We start from the raw sequence: 15,243 nt of genomic DNA, 5'->3' as shown, positions 1-15,243 counted from the left end.
ATGTACATTTAAAACAAGTTTGTTTTATTAATACTACTTTTAAACTGTGTATTCTAAATATTTTAGATGCAATTGAAATACATACATCTAAATTATAGACCAAAATATTTTTTGAGCATAATAAGTTTTTTTAATCGATTAATCAGTACATGTTATTAAAGTAGCATCAAATAATCAATAAAATGATGTTGCTAGTACATCACATTAACAGATGCCAGTTGTCAGGTAATGAGCATAGCTGACCGCTTGTGTTCGGCTTGTCTAGCTTGTTTCCAATGTCAGTCATATGAACGTATGCAGACATCAGGAAGGAAAAAAAATATGTTCTTTGCTAATTCAAGTTGTGTATCCTTGTACAGACATTATATGGAAGTCGACAAAGTTGGATGAAACTTTACACAGACAAGGTTGACTAATGTTGTTAGCTCATAATATTTCTTGGGTCTTGTATAAATATATAAATATCTGAACATACAATATATCAAAAGAAATGTGTGTGCAATATACCGCTTGAATGTGGGTAAGTTTCATAAAAAAGCTAAATTTTGAGCAAAAAGCTGAGAAAATTTAATTTTTGTCAAACACTACATGCAGATGGGATTCAGAACGATTATCAAAACACATGGAGTAATACAATTCTTACTGAAACCAATCTTTTGAATGACAGTGTATTTCTAATTTTCATTTCTGTTTTCTTAATTATGTATATTATACATTATGCCATAAATTGAGCTTCACTTAAATGTGGAACATCCACATAACCGTTAAAACCGAGCCATACTCTTAATTATATTTGGGTAACACTAGTTTTCAATCTCGAGAGAATGGGGACGAGGAATGTGTGTGTGCTGAAGGTGAGGAGTTGTGAAGGACTCATAGAAGCAGGGATAGTGGCAGCAGAGGGGCAAATGAGGAGAAGCATAGTCCAGCAGGAGAGACAGAGGAACAGAGAAAGAGATATATGTGTACAGTATGTATAGATAGAGAGAGAGATGCAGTGATTTATGACTCTGCAGTGGGTCTGTGAGTCCTCAGCTGCTGCACATCAGCATGAGACTCTAGCAGCGCTGCAGTGCAGCAAATCCACTCATTAACCTCTCACACACACACACACACACACACACCAGCCGCATGAATCCCAGCTAACACACCACACACACTGCTTGATACATACCGTTCACGCTCACACATTTCAAATCAAGGTTATGCTCACACACATCGATGTCACCAGGGTAACAGGATCACTCCAGAAAAAACAATGTTTACACACTCTGAATCTGAATCGTCAAACTCCAAAGAAAAGGTAAATGAAGTAAAAAAAATAAATAAAAGATAAATAAAATCCAGTATGGTTGCCCTGGCAACCAGCAGAAGCACAGAGAAATGGTTTCACCCCAAAAATGCTTTTACAATTACAACTAAGCCACAGCAAGAAAATCACGCTCAATTTTGAGATATTAAACAGCACTTAGCAAAGAATTGCATCTTATGTCTTATTTTCAGATCCTCAAAAAATGTCCAAATTGAAAGAGGCACAAAACTATTTAAGACTAAACAAGAACTGAAAAACAAACACTGATCGAATGTGTTTAACAACTCAACCCTTTAAGTGCTGCTTACTGATAAACAATCTGTAAATATAATAAGTACATGCAACATTGGATATATAGTGGTAGATGACAAAAAAAAACTTAAATAATAATTAATTAATTAATCACCATTTTCACTTTTTATCAAAAAAAAATTTCGATCCATGTATTCTTGCAATTAATTAATATTAACCCTGTGGTGCTCTTCAGTCATTTTTGACTGAAAACGTTGTACTAAACTTAGTAAAGGTTTTGGCAATGGCCATGTGTACACACACACACTCAAAAAAAAAAAAAAATCATGGACATGATTCGAAAATGTTAAATGGTCCTGAAAAAAATAAATCACAATTGTGGGAGACGATTTATCTAGTGGAAACTTTTGGTACTGCAGCCAAACAAAATCTTACTGAAAGCAATTTTTTTAGATATCAAGCTCAAATTTGGAACACAAATTGTTAAGATTTATGGCTTTGGATTTCTTGCAGATTTAGCATTTTTCATAACAATAAACATACTATTCTGTAACTTTTTCACAAGTTCACTTAAAAAAAAAAAAAAAAAATTCACTTTCACAATAATTTGCCACATGTGGTCTTTGAAAAGAGATCACATTTAAGTTTGTGCTCTAAAGCATTCAATATTTACGGCAGTTTAAGTTGAAAATCAGGTCTACGCTCAAAAAGTGAATAAATGGATTATAACTACAGCGTAAATCTAAATTTAGTACATTAAAATAAACTAAAAATACTAAATATTAAATAAAAAACATTTTTAAACTAAAATATAGTACATATAATTTTTTTAACGTGAAGAGCACCGGATTAAAGAAACATTTTGTGTTGTAACACATTATCTCAAAACAAGGCAAGAATAAAATGAACGTCTCATCAATTACACGGTGGCCTGTCAACATCCAAACCTCCATCAAGTGCGATATAGCACAATTCAGCATTTACTACAGCATCACTGTGATCTGTGCTCTTCTTCAAGGCCAGGGGCTGGGAGATTTACAGATAAACAGGTGACAACCTCATGACATATGGACAGGAGTAGCTCTGTAAGCGACAGCGCCTGCTAGAAGGGTAAACAAGGCGAACATCTCTCTGTGTCAATAGTGTTTACGGGGTAGTGCTGTGGCCACCTGTCCCTCGGACAAACAGCAGGCAGGATTTACAGGCGCACAGGGAGCCGCTTCCTCTGATGGCAGAGAGTGGGAAACGGCAGGGAGAGAAGCAGAGGGTTACATAAGACCAGCGCCGTCTGCACACAGGACCGCAGGCCAAGAAGAGAGCAGCATGTGATCAAAGCTCCAATGTATATGGGAAAAGGGGAACTGTGAGCACATGAATGGGTAATTAAAAGAATAAAGGGGTGCGGGAATGGATGGAGGTTGTGGTTTGTGGAAATGAGTGAGAACCAAATGTATCCAAATTTGGAATTTGGTAGAAACAGTGAACAGATGTTTGGACACATAAAGTTTATTTCCAGGTGACTCTGCAGAAAGTGGTGGGCCCCTATTAGGATTCAACACATGAGCCCCAGACAAACACACAGCATCTGAAGGGCTGTGAAAGAGCTGAAAAACCAGAGGCAAAACCTCTGGCAAATAACACTGGCACAGGATAAGACTCTTAGCCCAAAAACTAAATCAAGTTGACAAGCACAGGCTTGAGCTCAGAAACAGAACCAAATACCAACACACACACACAGACTCTGGAAATGAATAAGGTAACGCTGAAGGCATGGTCAGGTTATGCCTACAATATTTATGATAGGTTTCTGCTATCAAATAGTTTTTTTTATTGTTTTATTTATACTAATAAAGTGTTTTGATGTATTGTGAATTGGCTATTAATCGTATAGTTCCAGTGGTCATTTGCGCTCCATTTTTAGTAAATATGTGCTTTTGTCAATTTTTGTCAAAAACTCTTGAAACTTTGCACAAATGTCAGAACCCTGAAGCTGGTACCCGGGCGTGGCAGGGGGGCTCGGCAGCGCCCCCTGGAATGGGATTCAAAAACATGTCCATATATCAAACACGCTTGCATGTAATAATATGAAACTCGGTACACATATAGATCTCATCGGGCCGAACAACTTTCGTGCTCTAAGTTTTACGCCAGTCCAACAGGAAGTCGGCTATTATGGGTTGTTTAAAAACGAATCCCCCTGGAATTTTATATACTCCTCCTAGAAAATTCTTTCGATCGCCACCAAACTCGGTCAGCATGAAGTCAATACATTGAGGATGCTAAATTGAGGACGGATTTTTGATATCTCGAACGGTTTGGCCGTGGCGAGGAAACGAATTTATGGCGAGAAAAGAGAAACACGATGTGTTATAACGTCTTCATACATTAACTGATCTTGATGAAACTTCAGTAGTGTGTTTTTTGTAAGAGGCCGATCACATGGATGTAACTAATGTGAGTCAAAGTTATAGCGCCACCAACTGGCAGCAGGAAGTGTGTTACTTTCAATATGCTTTTGACTAAAGTGGGGGGGGGGTTATTTTTACCTACAGTCACAAAACTCGGTATGTATATTGTGCACATCGAGCCGGACAACTTTCTCATTTACAGTCATTAGCTCCGACCAACAGGAAGTCAGATATTTTGGTTTGAATGTGGTTTTGTCTCTCTCTGACAGAGTTCCCCCTGCCATTCTGTGTGTGTGTGTGTGTGTGTGTGTGTGTGTGTGTGTGTGTGTGTGTGTGTGTGTGTGTGCGTGTGTGTGTGTGTCTGTCTGTCTGTCTGACACCCCCCGTGTGTGTCTGTGTGGGGAGGGGAGGGAGGGCACACACACAGACAGCCCCCCCCTGTCTCTGTGTGTGTGGGGAGGGGGGCAGAAAGACTCTATTAAAAATAGGTATATTGTGCCATCTAGTGTTTTATACTATGTATACATGTGTTTTTTCTTTTAAACAAGTGTTTTAAAGTACAGTAATTTCAATGAATATATATACCACACTTCATAGGAATGTTCGGTGTTGTGTACTTACAATGGCTGCTGATTTCATGTGTCCGTTAAGTCCATGAGACTGTAGGGTGTCTAATTTTTCATTTTAGGTTTCAGAAGGGTGCTCACGCATACTTTGTGGTTGATATGTGCCCACACTGATGCAAGCTCTAAAGCAGACTTCTTCTCGACAGTCAAAGCGGAGTTACGTTATTGCCCGTCGTGCACAGGAACCCTAAAGGCACCGGGGTGGCGGTTTTTATATATATATATATATATATAAATAAATATAGCTGCAAGCAGCGATTACGGGCCCAAGCCGGTGGCACCGCCACCTCGGTGCCTTTAGTGCAACAGATAGCCCACTTTAGACATACTACTAACTAATAGTAACTTTGCAACTAACTCATTAATTTGCAACTATTCTGAGTGGTAGACTTAGATCAGGGTTAAAGTAAGTAGTGGTAGACTTAGATCAGGGTTAAAGTAAGTAGAATAAGTTGACAAGTACTTGCAAAGTTACTTATAGTCAGTAGAGTGTCTGTTGGAGGACCATCACAATAAAGTGTTAGCAGATATTAAGCAGACAGTCTACTAATACTAATGACTGGTGTTGACGTGGTTGCAAAGATACTTATAGTTAGTAGAATGTCTAAAGTGTACTATAGAAATAAAGTGAAACTTTATTTGAAAATTTGTCACTTTAAAAGTACAATCTGTTGTTCTGACTTTACACTGCAAAAGCAGCACAGAGGTAGCATTTGAAATTTGTTTCTAATATAAAATTATTAGAGGAAAATAGTGTTTTTTCTTTTCAAATTTATTATAATTTGATTACTTTATTTTAAAATGTTAACTCATGACTCTTAAATCACATTATATACCTTTTTATACATTCAACACATAAGCAATGCTTATTATGACAACGGTTTTGGAGAGACAAGTCTTTGCTACATACCCGGTGCTCTCTAGCATGGATGTGCTAATGGTGGCATGATGATTCTTGGACTTCTCGGGGGGCGTTCCAGAGGCGTTCGAGGATTGGGAGGAGACCGACTCATCACTGACCACTGATGTCTCATCATTACCCAGGGCTGAACTCTCAAAGGATGGAGAGACTGTCAGAGCAAGGGAGAGAATGGCAAGTAAGAAAATAATGAAACGATAAAGACAATAAAAGACAAAAAAAATGAGAATGAAAAATACATGGTATTAAGAGAGAGAGCGGGAGAGAGAGAGAGAAATACTGATCAATTCTCTCTCTCTCTCTCTCTGTGTGTGTTCTTGTGTTTGCTTGTATATCTGGTTGGGCAAAACTGAAAAACTGACTCATAGTTTCTTAAAAAAATGTAATAAAAATAAAACATCACAATGTCTGTGCCATTCCAGTTCTAATACTTTGGTGTCTATTAAAATTAGTAGAAGATTAGTAGTTAGTAGTAGAACATTAGATTAGTAGTAGTTTAATTGAAATGTTGGGGGAACATTCTAAAAAAATACATTACATCATGATCTAACTAGTAAAAGATGCTTAAAGTAAAATAAGTAAAACTCGTTGTTTGTACATTTGCAGCACATTGAAGTGTCAAATAAGTTTTTTTAGAAAAAAAGTGTAAGGATTCAAATTGCACCTTCTTTTAAAATACATTTTGAGGTGATATTACGCCATTGTAGACATTAATTGAAGTGTTTTATTTTTTTTAACTGACAGGTCATTATTGGTTTTAAAACTCTTGTGTATCCAACCAATAGGACTGTTGCCATATTAATTTAAGCAAAAATATTTGCACCGAGTTTTAGAGGTAATAGAAACTGAAAACAATTGTGTTCTAATAACAAAAAAGCAACACAAAATTCCCCAAATTCATAAAAAAAAGAGAGAGTCATAGAAGTTCCTGTTCTTTCTTATATCCTAGTATATATATTTTTTTTTAATTAGGTATATTTGTAATGTTTTTTGTTTAGTTTTTTTGCATAAAAAGCAATGACTTTAGTGTAGTGTAAATGCCACCCTTCACATGTGAAATGAGTAACAACCCTTTCTCATGGTCTGCAGGTTTTGCCATTGAGTCTAATATAGTTTGCACTGCATCCTTCAGAAACAGCCTCTTTTCAAAGCCACCACATTACATTGTGGCACCCCAAAATCTAAACTGAAATGTGCCACACACACACACTGATAAACTGATAAATGTTCAGCTTATTTCACTGACAATAGACAGGGGTTGTGGACACTTACAGTATCAGCAAGAATGCAGCATCACAACCTAAAGACAGACACAGATGCTTTCTTGAGGTCTGCATTTGTTGAGAAAAAATACAGTAATATTGTAAAATATGAATACAATTTAAAATAACTATTTTCTATTGTAATATATTTTTTAAAATGTAATTTATTCCTGTTGTGAAAAAAGTCTTCAGTGTCACATGATCCTTCATAAAGCATTCTAATATACAGATTTGCTGCTAAAGAATAACTTGTGTTGTTTAATATTTTTGGAAAAAAACTTCTTTTTTTTTATTGATGTAAAAAAGTAAAATATATACCAATATAAATTGTATATATAGTAATACAAGTATAATATATAATAGTAAGTATAGTATTTAGCTGGTCATGCGATCACAGAAGGCCACACTTTTAACACTATGTTGTACATATCCCACACCAGGGCTGTGACTGGCAGTTTTTTACCACCGCAATGGTAATGGACCAACTACCGGCGGTGACACGGCGGTGTTGTGTGTGTGTGTGTGTGTGTGGGGGGGGGGGGGGGGGGGCAGCTTAAACCTCAATTTTGTAACAGACGCACATGCTTATTTTAGCACTTCTGTCAGTGAAACGCCACACTACAGCCTGTAAAACAGTGAAAAAAATATCAGTAAATATTGGTTACCTAAATAATATAATATAAGAAAGTTACATATTATTTAAAAAAACATTTGTTTTATATTTCCTGGGTTAGGGGAATTGCTAATTGTATCTTCTGCAGTGTCAAGACATTTAGGCTATGTTTGATTTTGTGCTGCCAGAGAAGGCGAAACTAAAATCCCAAGCGTGTGTGAAATGCGCTATACAAATAAACTCGATGTGCCTTACCATAATAACAAGCACAAACTTTGTTCAATAGGATTTGATGTGCAAGTATCAGGTCTATTATATTTGCATTTTTACTTGGGTAAAGTAGTAAAAAAATACTGCGTTTATAATCCACGTTTGTAATCCCCTGAGAGACGTGAGGGAATATCTTGTTTCTATTCCCAAATTTTCAATGTCATATGGAATATTGTTAAATTAGGTGATAATCGGGTGACCAGATTGCAAAACATAATACAAAGCCAACAAAGCATACATTTATGGGCTCACGTGACATACCTCTTTCATTCGGCACAAATCCAAATGTTTGCATGGCTGCAATGTAACATTTAATTGCTAGCCTATAATTTATTTTGTAAACAACGCTTTGTGCTTCACTCGTGTCATAATATTCACGTAAAACAGCATTCACGTATAAAAAAATGTGTCTCGGTGGACCACCGCCGGTGCTACTCAGCCACGTAGTTTACCGGCACAGCCCTATCCAACACTAACTACAACCAAAATGTGTAGAGGTCCTTCAACCCTGAAAATGCTTATGTAGAGATTAATAATGATGGTTTGGCCTTTTCATGAATCCAGCATTAATACACACATTTATAGTTTTTCCACCTTGTGTGTGTGTTTTGGCAGTGGCCACCTTCCCTTTCTGAAGTAACATCCCAAAACACACAGGGATCTCTACTAAACAAATAACCAGTGTTTACTATCTTGTATCTTGTGTGGAAAAGTGTGGTTAATCTGACTGAAAACTGTGGCGTTTTCGAAACCCAGCACACTTTGGAAAGCCTTGTGACAATGTGCTAATTCACTTTGTGAAAAGAGCCAATACTAGTTTTAGTAAACCTGCACAGCTGTAGTGTGGAAGAACAAGCGAAGACATAGAAACATCAGTCACACTTCAGTTTATGGTCCAATTCTCACTTTTAACTAACTATTAACTACCACTTTTCAAGAAACTGCCAATTACTGCTTATTAATAGTTAGTAAGGTAGTTGTTAAGTTTAGGTATTGGGTAGGATTAAGGGATGTATAATATGGTCATTCAGAATAAGGCATTAATATGTGCTTTAGAAGTACTACTAATAAACACCCAAATATTCTAGTAATACTCTATGCATGCTAATAAGCAAAGGTAATAGTGAGAATTGGACCCTAATACTGAAACCACGTAATTCTTTAACTGAAAAGTGAAACTGGAAATATGATCTGTTTTGTTCTGTGCTAAAAATAACTTTGCCTAGCCTAAAAAACCTAGCCTAATCCTGCACTGATCCCAGTCTGAAATTATTCCTGTTGGGTGGCATAACAAATCCAAATAGAGAACTGGGAGACACATTTCTAAGAAGTCCAGGGCCCCTAAAGCATCAGTTATCCACCTAAATGTGGACTGGTAAACTACATCCTGTAGCCCAGAGTGACAATGGGTAATCAGCATGTTTCAGCAGAGCATCACATCTGATTGCTCAGTAGTCGTACATAGTCATAGAACCCTCACTAAGACAAACGGCCAATGTCCACATGGAAATAAACCAACTGAAAAAGCACTGAAAAAAAAGAAGGTTATTTTACCACCAGGTTTATCCAAAAATGAACATTATGAATTGCTGCAAAGTCTCTTTAATATTAAAGAAAAAGTATTAATAATTGATATATTATATATCATACATCTCCAGGCACAGGGCAGTATTTTCTGTGTTTCTGATGCAATATCTGTGAGGTTCTGCTTATCTTTCTCTTTCCATTGATAAAGGCCCTATATTATGCCATTATCTATTTAATAGTAAATGTATGTGACAACTATAATTCCTTGTGCTTTTCCCTTGACCTCACTGTGCTTAAACCCGATTAGTCTCCCGTACCTGTTTGAATATCCAGCACCTGCGGGTTGTACACAGCCAGCGGGCGATTCTGGCGGCTGAGCCTCTTGGACTGTCTGGTTGGCGCAGAGAGGGGTGTAGTTGCTAAGCATGGAGAGCTGCTCGGAGCATCCCCGAATATCTAAAAGAACAAAAAGTTAGTGGGATTTGCTGGCTAGACTGAATATGTTGTGTGCGTGTAAAAATCAAAGTCAACAGTTTGTTTACAGCCGATGCCTGCAGAGAAATAAAAATGATTATGTATGCGAGTGCGAATGTGTGGTGGAAAAAAAACAAAACAAATAAAGATTCTGGATGTGCTCGAGACCTGTATCTTAAAAGGAATAGTCAATCCACACTCATGCATTTCAAAACCTCTTTGACTTTCTTCCTTACGTGGAAACACGAAATTAGATATTTATAGTAGAATGTCCAAGCTACTCTTTTCTATATAGTGAATGGTGACTATGACTGTCAAGCAAGACTTTCTAAGGAAAGAATAACAGTGAATAAAGAATTAAGTACCGTAATGATTCCTCAACAGTAATGATGCACCAAAGAGATTTTATTTATTTATTTATTTTATACCGAAAACCTGAAAATAAAGCTTTAATAACTAAATTTGGATATTCGGGTATTTGAAATGTATGCTGTCCAGGGTGTCGTGTTCTCAGGTGATAAATTAAACCAGCAGTAGTAAAGTTCTTTGGTCAACAAGCCTCTAAATTTATCAGTCAAACAAATTTTACATATTGCTACTCTAGCATTATTTTTGGTCATGGTGAGATTTCAATTGCTGTCTGTATGTGAGGTCTAGTTGTGTCTTTAAACCTAACCAGCTGCCAACCTAGACAACATTTTGGGCAGCTCACTAGCTTTGAGAAGTGGCCACGCATCTCCAGTGAGAAGTCTCACCTTTTCATGCTGTTCTATGATAATCTCCAACACAATGTTCTGGAATTTGAGGTCCGCAATGGCTGCAACCATTTCTCCTGCGGCCTCATGAGTGTGGGGCCAAACACTACACCCCGCGTCACTGGAGAAGCGCTACTTAAACTCAATATTTTCAGTCAATGATTTCCGCCCTACAAAACCTTTTCTGCTGAAAATATTTTATTTTATTTGCTTCAACCGAATATTTTCAGTTGCCGAAATTTTGGCTTATATTTTAAAAATGTTGAGGTCAAAAGATATCATTTGACTTCAGAACACACGGAATAAGGACACAGCTCGTATGCATCCATTTTATGATGCTTTTATGGTGCTTTTTAGAGCTTAAAAGTCATGACACCAAGCCAACGGTCAGCCATCAAGCAATGTCAGGCGATAGTTGAGCATCTGTCGGCCTAGTTTTTGTGGCGTTTTCTGGCACTAATCAGACCCCTGCTGGGTATGTTGAGCATGTTGAATCGCTGGCAGGGCCTGTTCTGATTGGCTGTTAAGCTCAACAAACCAGTCCACGAGTATAAAAACCGAAGTGATGAAAGCAAGCAAAAAACGAAACAACTGCTTTGTTTACGGTTTGTCAGCTGCAGTCCTAGCTTTTTCCTTTTTGAATGATAAATACAGACTACTGCCACCTGCTGGTTATTTCAACTCAGGCGCAGAACGTAAGTGCTTGTTGGTTGTTGTCTCTGGGGTGTGTTAAGGCACAACTTTTTTTTGCCCAGAAGCAGGCGACACCACAGTGGACTTTCATCGGTGCTAGTTCTTTGATATTGGTTTGGTGTGTCTGGGCCTTTATCACCATTTACTTGGAAGAGAGTAGCATGGACATTTTTCAACACTTCTACAGAAAAAGGAAAATCAAAAAGTTTTTGAAAAGACATGGAAATGAGTAAATAAATAAACTTCACGTTTTAGGTGAACTTTTCCTATATAAGAGGTGTTTGCAAGCTTCATTAACAGCAACAGGCATCAAAAGACCTCTCATGAGAGTTAAGCCTAAGTAAGATAACCCAGGCACATTGCCCAGTTGATTGCGAGAAGCTGAAACTGACATGCATTTGAACGAGTGACAACACAGGAAACATGTTTTCATAATAGCGACGACTTCATTACGGTCACGCAGTGTTTACATTTGAACCCCAGACGGGCAGTGTGAGTGACGGAGGTTAACAGAAGTGTGGAACTCTCGACGGGGATGAACAAAGGAATGAGGGAGCTGGTAGAAGGGATAGAAATCTGATACAGTTGTGAAATTCTGCAGACGACAGCAAAGTCTGCTCTCTCTCTCTTTTTCCATCTCAGTCTTTGCCCATTCCCCTCTCTCTCTCTCAGACTTTCTTCCTCGTCCTTCTCCTTCCAGATCTGCCTCTCTCTTGTTACCCTCTCACCCCTCTCTCTCTCTTTGCCCTCAGTCTACACACTTCCCCCATCGTCTCTTCTTTGTCTCGCAACTTTTCCAACTACTCTTTCTATCTCTCTCTACAGATGGACCTGAATGCAAAACACTGTCTGTTGAGTGCATCTGGGGGTATCAGCAGTCTGGAGAGGAGCTAATCAGTCTGCTGCTCTGCAGAGTCATTCCTTCTGAATCTCAACGCTTTGCCCACCTATTGCAACTTACCTCAAAACAAAATCAAGGTCATTCGCAATATCATTTTGTCTAGAAATGCTGTATATTAAACATTAATCTGCCCATCTATGGAATTTTGGATGCGGCTTCAGAGTGCTTTTCAGGACACAAGAACATTGACATTTTTTTTTGCATTTTTATTTTACATATGCCAAGCACGCATACTGAAGTGAGTACTAATGTTGTAATGTCATAATGTTAACAACATCTTCCCCTGTTGTTCTGTCAACATTTTATTATTCAAATGAAATCTTAATTATTAGTGTTTATTTTGAACACTAAAATGTGATCATTGGTCACAACATTGGGCATAGTATGAAAGCAATTCATCAGCCTGTTTCAAATGAAGGCTAAATAATTCAGAGATTATGAAATAATCTCACTCTTTCTCCCTTTGTCCCTCAGAATAAACCCCATTTTAGGATTAACCCGATTACTGTCATCTAAAGCCGATTAAATCAGTGTTTTAACCTGTATTTTAGTCAAATGAGTATGGTAGTCCAACTGTATTTGAGCCATCAGAAAGAGAAGTTAACTGAGGATAGTACAGTCAAAACACATGGTTCCCCCTCCTGGCTGTGAAGAGAAGTACAACCACCTCTGCATGGGCAATGCTTTACAGAAAAGTTCAAAATCAAACATTGTTCAAATAAATAGATTTTATTAGCTGTCTGGTAATGTTTTCTGAGTTGTAGTTGTGTCTTTAAACCTAGCAATCTGCAAACCTAGACAACATTTTGGGCGCCTCACTAGTTTTGAGAAGTCTTACCTTTTCCTGCTGTTCTATGAGAATCTCCACCACAATGTTCTGGAACTTGAGGTCCATAATGGCTGCAACCGTTTCTTCCTGCGGCCTCATGAGCGTGGGGCCAAACACAACACCCAGGTTTGCCACTGTCATCAGGTTTTGTTTGCTGTTGGCTGCAACACTACACAGACGCACAAGCACAAACGTTATCAAGTTATGATCAGATGACTTCAAAGAACAGGAAAGATATACATCACTGCACATTGTTTATTTTGAGGAGAGATAGCGAGTACATTGAATTGATTTGCATTTGTATTATTGGTTTTGATTGTGAGACTATATGCAGTTAACCTCCTATTACACCGATTCCTTAGAGACACACACTTCAGTGTCCTTGCATCCTTGCTGAATTTACTCTGGTTGTGTTAATTATAGACAAATGACAAAATAAGAGAGAGGTGGGTAAAAGCCATTACCCAAAAGACTTTCATTAGGGAGGAGAGGGTTGGCAGCATGTCAAAAACTTGAGATATTCAAAGTGTGTGTGTGTGTGTGTTTTAACTGCATGCTGAATGACTGAAATATAATTTCCACCCTTTTGGCAATTAGCCTCACAGTTGGAGAAGTTTAAGCCAAACTTCTTTACTCATTATATTTTCCATGTAGATCCATTTGTAAATCATATGAAAGTGTATCCTTACCACCCTTTGTATAAGAAACAAATCATTCCTTCCCAAGTCGCAATGAAAAACGTGCGTCTAGTGCAGTCAGAACCTGATGCATTTTCTCTTTTTAATTTGGTTCATGTAGGCATATTTACTGTTTGGACATGGTAATTAAATTAAGATGCGTTTTGGTCAATCTGATCACAAGTAGATGAGGAAGACACATTCCTGTTTACACCTGGTATTTTAATCCATCTGTGTTGTCCATTTTCAACCACTCCAGTTGTGATTTATTCGAGGGGAGGGTCTATGGGTGGGTCAATTTATGGGCTTTTTCAGATCTTTTGATCTAATGGACGAAATAAGCTTGCGTAATTCACATAAGAATGCGCCCGGAGACGAGGGAACAACATACAGAGAGCAGCAGCTTTAATTTCTGCTCTGAAAGCTGCAAGACCCAGCCATCCACTGTGAAGTGCGTGTTAGAAATCAGGAATGGTGAGAGAACATTGTGCTTGGTTCTTTTTTCATCTTCAACCCAAATTTGGGTCTTCAGCCGACAAACTTTGAATCCCGTCTGGCTAGTGCGCTTCCCATAATGTTTACGCATTAGGTCAGTAGGCAGAGAGTAGGCGGTCTTTTGTGGCTGTTCGAACGCATTCGACCACGAGCGAGTTTTCGGAAGTGGACGAAAGTAGTCAAACTCAAAACGTTTTAGACCCTGTTTACATCTATTTAGCGTCATCAACTTGTGAGCCGATCAACGAAAACGCTTCTTAATGACAGGTGTAAATCGGGCCCTTGCTGCGATTTCAAGCCCACTCTGTAACACATACGGTGAGAATGCACTTTGCACTGTGATCACAAAATAAGATTTTTTTTTAGAAATAAGAAAAATAAGAACATTTGAGGTTAGTATGTTTTTTTAATTTTTTAAATAAATGATTACCTTTATTTAGCAAGGATTAATTAAATTATTTTGCACCAAATCAGCATATTAGAATGATTTCTGAAGGATCATGTGACACTGAAGACTGGAGTAATGATGCTGAAAATTCAGCTTTGTGAGTTTGACTACAGGAATAAATTACATTTTAAAATATACTGAGATTGAAAACAGTTATTATAAATTGCAATAATATTTCACAGTATTACAGTTTTCACAGAGTTTTTGATCAATTAAATGCAGCATTGATGAGCATAAGAGACCTCTTTCAGAAAAAAATAATCGGTAACACCTTATTTTAAGGTGACGTAGTTACACGTTACTATAGTAATAACAGTGAATTATGCATAATTACAAATAACTAACCTTAAACCAAACCCTAACCCTAACTGTAACTCTATAGTAAGTACATGTTAATTAATATTACTCCGTACTTATTTGAGCAAGTACCATGTAACTTAACTGCGTCACCTTAAAATAAAGTGTAACCAAATCATCGTACCTACACCAAACTTTTGAACAATACTGTATATCCAATAGAGTGAAAAAAGCAAAAAGCAAAACAACTTTCTTACTCTGAAAATGGTTAATAATGACTACTTTGACAGTTTTAAAGATTCAGAAATGCCAAAATAACATTTTAACTAATTAACTTTTTTTTTTAACTTAAAACCATTTTGTCCCTGTTTCAGAGGAATGCAAACAAACTACAGCCCTGAAAAGTCAGTTTACCATTTTTAAATGATGGACTTTGAAAGATATATGCCACAGACAGACAGCAATTAATCACCTCTTTGATTACA

The 15,243-nt window shown here is 37.5% G+C and overlaps 1 protein-coding gene across 2 annotated transcripts in view; it reads right to left on the bottom strand.

Annotated features, from left to right (window-relative positions):
* arhgap10 (Rho GTPase activating protein 10) overlaps positions 1-15,243 on the bottom strand; it is a 71,178-nt gene that overhangs the window by 6,222 nt on the left and 49,713 nt on the right. For both annotated transcript variants that reach the window (XM_079615784.1, XM_079615783.1), the window contains exons 18-20: positions 12,851-13,010; positions 9,507-9,645; positions 5,509-5,668 (exon numbers count right to left, since the gene is read on the bottom strand). In XM_079615784.1, coding sequence (XP_079471910.1) covers positions 5,509-5,668; positions 9,507-9,645; positions 12,851-13,010 — 459 coding nt within the window. The remainder of the gene's footprint in view (positions 1-5,508; positions 5,669-9,506; positions 9,646-12,850; positions 13,011-15,243) is intronic.

Source organism: Phoxinus phoxinus (assembly GCF_949152265.1).
Source record: "Phoxinus phoxinus genome assembly, chromosome: 6".
Lineage (NCBI taxonomy): Eukaryota > Metazoa > Chordata > Actinopteri > Cypriniformes > Leuciscidae > Phoxinus > Phoxinus phoxinus.
The sequence above is the reverse complement of the archived record's forward strand: the minus strand, read 5'-3'. Positions and strand labels throughout refer to the sequence as shown.